Source organism: Podarcis raffonei, chromosome 3 (assembly GCF_027172205.1).
Source record: "Podarcis raffonei isolate rPodRaf1 chromosome 3, rPodRaf1.pri, whole genome shotgun sequence".
NCBI classification, from domain to species: Eukaryota; Metazoa; Chordata; class Lepidosauria; order Squamata; family Lacertidae; genus Podarcis; species Podarcis raffonei.
In genome coordinates this window covers 31,693,395-31,699,536 of record NC_070604.1, presented here as the reverse complement: position 1 = coordinate 31,699,536, position 6,142 = coordinate 31,693,395, and the positions used below count along the sequence as shown (strand labels likewise).

Below are 6,142 nucleotides of genomic sequence, written 5' to 3'. Positions count from 1 at the left end.
CAAGGGAGGGAGCTAAAAATACGGCTTTGTGTGACTCCAAATATTTTCTTTATATGAACCCAGAGAAGCTCCCTTGATGAAAATCCTAATCCTGGGGTCATGTGGGGCTTAGGTGGGGAGATGCTGTAGTGTCTGTCTCCATATATAAGGCAGGTCAGCAGGCCAATTAAATTATTATGCCTATAAGGTAAAGGACCCCTGGACGGTTTTGTTGTTCTTGTTTAGTCATGTCCAACTCTTCGTGACCCCATGGACCAGAGCATGCCAGGCACTCCTGTCTTCCACTGCCTCCCGCAGTTTGGTCAAACTCATGCTGGTAGCTTCGAGTTAAGTCCAGTCAAAGGTGACTATGGGGTTGTGGTGCTCATCTTGCTTTCAGGCTGAGGGAGCTTGCGTTTGTGCAGACAGCTTTCCGGGTCATGTGGCCAGCATGACTAAACCACTTCTGCTGCAACAGGACACAGTGACAGAAGCCAAAGCGCATGGAAACAGAGTTTACCTTCCTGCCGCAGTGGTACCTATTTATCTACTTGCACTGGTGTGCTTTTGAACTGCTAGGTTGGCAGGAGCTGGGACAGAGCAATGGGAGTTCACCCCATTGCACAGATTCGAACTGCCAACCGATCGGCAAGCCCAAGAGGCTCAGTGGTTTAGACCACAGCACCACCTGCTCCCATTTTTTACCTTATTATGCCTATAGGACTGCCTCTCCCCATATGAACTGACCTTGACCCTGCAATCATCATCTGTTAACCCGAAGGTTGGTGGTTTGAGCTCCCCCCTCCTTCCAGGCACGGCTGTAGGCAGGGGGTCGGAAAAGGTGACCTTCAGGGTCCCTTCCAACTCTCTACAATTCTGATTCTGTATGAGATCCTTATTCACGTGCCTCCTCTGCAAGAGGTCCAGAGGGCCGCAACACGTGTAAGGGGCCTTTTCTGTGGTAGCTCCCCGCTTGTGGAATGTTCTCCCTAGGGAGGCTCACCTAGTGCCTTCCTTATATATCTTTAGGAGCCAGGCAAAAAGATTTCATCTTCCCTCAGGCCTTTGGCTAATTAAACAAATCAATGACCTTTTAAACAGTGTGGTGTTATTGTTTCATTAGTATATTATGTATATTTGTGTTTTTATACTGTAAACTGCCCTGTGATCCTCAGATGGATGAAATTTAATAATAATAATACAATTATAGTGATAGTGATAGCAGACCCTCCAAGTGTATTTTCCAGGGACGTCCCTAATTTAGAGAAGGCACCCCAGTTTCAGATTTGATCCTGGAATGTCCCATTTTTCCTTAGGATGTCCCTATATTCATTGCAGAAATGCTGGAGGGTATGGAGTTATCCGACCCCCAAGCTATCTGAAGGCAATACAGTACAATGGACAAAAGTGCAAAGATTCACAAAATGTTTAGGGGTATACTCCCGGGGGAAAAAGGACTGATTCATAGGGATGGTTTTTTAAAAGGTTTAATGTATTATTATGTTTTTATATATATTGGAGGCTGCCCAGGCCACCCAGTCAGATGCGTAGAGCATAAACAGTAAAATGACCAAAACAAAACAAAAATTTTTTTCCTCCTTCCAGTAGCACCTTAAAGACCAACTAAGTTAGTTCTTGGTATGAGCTTTCGTGTGCATGCACACTTCTTCAGATACACTGAAACAGAAGTTGCCAGATCCCTCTATATAGTGAGAAGGTGGGGAGGGGTATTCCTCAGAAGGGTGGTGGGAATGGGTGATTGGCAGATAGCTGTGATGAGCCTGTTGACGACTCTTAACGACTGCAATAGGTCTTACAGGAAAAAGCAAGGGGTGAGAAGGTGAAAAATGGCTTTGTCATGTATTTCTGTAACTAGTAAAATGACCATTACAGAAAGGAGCAGTCCCTATTTCCTCTGGAGTAAATGTGTTGGAGGTGTGTAACTTCCTGCTTATCTAGGGTTTTTTCCTGCCTCTGAATTCTATGACCGGATGTGTTCCTCTCTGACCCCGGAAGTGAAGCCCTCTTGCCGTCGCTCAGGAGGAAAAAGAAGCATGCAGGTCTCCAGCCTCAACGAGGTGAAGATCTACAGCTTGAGCGCCGGACGGAGCCTGCCTGAGGTGAGAACACCGGAGCCCCGCCTGCCTGCCTCTCCCCCCCCCGTCGGTTCCCCCTCGCGCGCCTCCTTCCTCTACCCACGGGCGAGCTGCTTCCCACGCACCCCGTGTCTTCCCTTCTCTCTCCCTTCTCTTCCTCCACCCCTTTTTCAGTTCCTGATGGATGCGCAGAAAGTACATAGGTACCAACAGGGGTCTGTAGATGATCCCGAGCGACTGCTAAGCATCTCTTGCTTTCTGCACCCTTTTATTTTTTGTATATAATTTTTTATTAGGTTTTTTTAAAACATAGTTTCAACAGTAATTAAACGTACTTTTACATCTTATTCAAATTTTTGACTTCCATCAATACTGTCTGAAAATTTCCCAATCTAATCTCTCAGTATGCATTTATTATCTTCCCTATTACATTTCAAACTCATAGCCAATATCTCTATCTTTTCCTACTTTGTAACACTTCGTATATTTCTCCTTACAAAACTTCTTGTAGTCCTACTAGCGTAATTTCTTGATTACAGTTGCTCTTCAAATAATTCATATACTTCTTCCAATCTTCTGTAAATCTCTGGTCCCGCAGGTTTCAAATCCTTCCTGTCATTTTGTCCAATTCTGTTTTCTGCACCCTTTTAAAGAGGCACAAGTCACATCCATAACACCAAATTTTAAAGCACGTGGGTTCCCCACCCCCTTCCTCCTCGCGAAAAGAATCCTGCAAGGTTTTTTTTTCCTTAATGTTGGACGGACAGTCATTTATTTTATTTTAAACGGCTCCTTCCTGCATTGGCTACTCAGTTTGCTGGGTCTGCTGGCTGCAAAAAAATTTTTTTAAAAAAATTCACATTTGCCTAGTGTGCACAAGCTTCTAAGCTTGGAACAGTTGCTTGTTCGCTTGCTTTCATCTTTCTGAGGAAAACAGCTGGGGAGCTTAAAGTTTCATGACCAATGGGAGTGTCTGTTTGTAGCTGGTTGCTATACATATTTATTCTAAAATATTGTGGAATTTTAGTGGTGTGCCTGGGTGCCTAGCTCAGTGGCTGTTCAGCAGTACATCTGAATGCTCAATCTAAGACATACCACAGATCATCATCATCGTTTGATTTGCCATGCCACCTTTCCGTATTCAAAACCATGCCCATGAAATGTGTCTTTTGGTCTCTGCTACAGCACAGTGATCTTTGTTGTAAACAAAATCTCTGCCCTTTTTCCCTTACGGGGTATCCAAGAGCCCATATAGAGTCCTTATGTAGGTTCCCTATTGGTAGGAGAAAATAACAGAGGCCAACTAGAGCATATTGAGAAGCAAAGCAGCTAGTAAGCTTGATTATTTATTGATCTGCTGCAACAGGGTGCTCCCCTCACACAGGAAAGGAGGAGGAACCCAGAACAATGGCATGCAAGACCTTTATGACTTTTGAAATTGCCACCCTGTAGATAAAGCCCCCCCCCAGAAACATCATACATACATCACAGAAGGGTTGTAACCTAAGACCACCCCCCAGATACATGATACCTACATCACAGAAAAGGCGGTCTAAAACAGAAATTTGAATGTTTTTCCTGTTTGCCAGGTTATCTGATTGCCTTTCCTGATTGCCTTCCCTGATAGTCTGTCACCCATTATCTGATTGCCTTTCTTGATAGTCTGTCACCCATTAAAATGCTGATTACTCAATTCCTGAGTCAATGGGAAGGCTCCCTGACCCCCCCCCCTTGCAGGGAAAACATTTGGTCAGTTTGGGAATCAAAATGGTTTCAGGTCAGTCTTCCTGTGCTGATCTATGTACGTGCTTAGTTGGTACACTTATGAACATTACCATATATCTAAGACCTCAAAATTCCTATCACATCTTCAAAGTGATTTTCTCTGTTTTATATTGATTTAATTCTGGAACTTTTAACTACCCTGCTGCATAATTGTTTGTTTGCTTGCATTTATTGCATTTTGTTTTTAACCTCATATGGACTGCTCTGGGAGCTCTTTGGCTGAACTTCCTTAAATATATGTGAAATAGGGCTTATAGAGCATAATAGTTTGATTATCAATCTTATTTTGAAGGCTATATAGTACCATCTCTGTTTTTAATAGAGTTTTTAATAATATAGTAATAAATTTTATTTATATCCCGCCCCCCCTAGCCATAACCGGGCTAACATCAAAATATAAAAACATTAAAACATAAAATTCAGCAATCGACTGAAATACAGCTTAAGATCGGATCAAAATCAAATAAGATTAGAAGGCAACCCGCAAATTATGACTATGGGGGCTGGGAACCTTTGTACTCACCAGGCTTAGCTATTTATATTTTTGCCCATTTAACACTAACCCTCTATGTTCTTTTCTTTTTCTTAACAGTGGCTTTCTGATAGAAAGAAGAGAGCACTGCAAAAGAAAGATGTTGGTGAGTTACCCTCATTGTACAATGTAAAGGGCACTGCAAGATTAGCTTGGGTGCCATTTCTGTTTTCAAAGAGTCATCTGATGGTGCTTAGCTGGAAGAGGGTTGCTTGGATCTTGCCTTAAAGCTGGAACAGTTTGTTTTATGCTAAACTTTAAGCCAGGCATGGGAAACTAGTGACACGCTGAATGGTGCTGGACTACAGCTTTGATTCTCTCCGACTATTGCCTATTCCGGCATAAATCAGGAAAAAGAAAACATGGCATCTCTTCTTGCCATCTTCTTGGACTGAAAAGCAAAAGCAATACAGAGCGGAAGTTCCACTCACGCCAGCGATCTGTGCTGGAATGTAAACAGACATGTGGCACGCAACAATCCCATGTCTGCAGCAAAAGGTGGAATGGAATCCCAACAGGAAGATGGAGTCCAACAACATTAGGACACCCCTTTCCCCCATCCCTACGTTCAGCTTTCCCCCCCTTAAGTACTTTTGGCAGTACTTTTGGAATTGAAAACTTTTTATTGTGATGTGTTGATTAGGCAATGTTTCATTTAACTTTTTTATTTTAAAGGTATTTCTAGGAGAATTGAACTTATCCAAGATTTTGACATGCCTGCTGTTAGCTCCAAGATCAAGGTATCACGGGATGGGCAGTACGTGATGGCAGCTGGTGAGTATGCGAACATTCAGGTTTTTTCAGTCTGCTGCTAGCTGTAACAGTGTGTCTGCACTGAGTTGTAAAGCACTAGTAACTCTCGCATTGGATATATTATGGTTGAGGAAGACTGGGCTCTGAGATTGAAACTTCTGTTGGACAGCAAAGCTAGTAGCTGGCAAAGGCTAGCATGGCAGGAAGCATATCTTTGTTTGAGGGCTTAAAATTTCCTTTTGTAGTATTAAAATGGGACTTTGGGGACCTGCAAACAATGAGTTAGATTCAGAAAAGGTATGTCTCAATCCAGGCTCACCCCTCCCAGTGATAAGGCTTTATGGTGTTACTGCAGCACCCACAGGCCCACTGTTCACAGCAGCAGAGGGTGTGGGGACAGGATGATCAGCCCCAAATTGGGCCTAGTGCCATCATGTAATGGTAGTGAGACTGCCTCAGGATCCAACCACGTTTTGGGGTTTCTGCTGGCTCCTACTGACAGGAATCCCAGCAGTGGGCTTCCTTTCAACATGTTTGGCAGCTGGCAGGGGGCGATCCCCTCCCAAACTCAGCATAAGGCTGGGAGCTATTGGATTGTTTGGTTAGTTGCACTTAGATGTCCTTCAGTTCAGTGGTACAAGTTAGTTATGACTCAATTTGGATTGATTACAATTGGTACAAAGCACAGCTAACTGAGTCTGGACTCAATATCATATCTCACTTACCTTCTAGTCCCTTTTGCTCATTTACAACACTTGCATGTTGCAATCACATCCCTCCAGAGTATCATCTCTGCATAGTTTAGAGCAGGGGTCAGCAAACTTTTTCAGCAGGGGGCCAGTCCACTGTCCCTCAGACCTTGTGGTGGGCCGGACTGTATTTTAGAGGGGGGGAAATGAACGAATTCCTATGCCCCACAAATAACCTAGAGATGCATTTTAAATAAAAGGACACACTCCACACATGTAAAAACACGCTGATTCCTGGACCGTCCGCG

At 43.6% G+C, this 6,142-nt stretch overlaps 1 protein-coding gene across 1 annotated transcript in view; it reads left to right on the top strand.

The window, feature by feature from the left end:
• The first annotated feature begins 1,977 nt into the window (after positions 1 to 1,977).
• The window catches only part of NOL10 (nucleolar protein 10), a 41,851-nt gene continuing 37,686 nt past the window's right edge, over positions 1,978 to 6,142 (top strand). Inside the window, exons 1-3 of the mRNA XM_053380985.1 lie at positions 1,978 to 2,099; positions 4,453 to 4,498; positions 5,068 to 5,166. Of these exons, the coding sequence (XP_053236960.1) occupies positions 2,034 to 2,099; positions 4,453 to 4,498; positions 5,068 to 5,166 (211 nt within the window). The 5' untranslated portion in view covers positions 1,978 to 2,033. The remainder of the gene's footprint in view (positions 2,100 to 4,452; positions 4,499 to 5,067; positions 5,167 to 6,142) is intronic.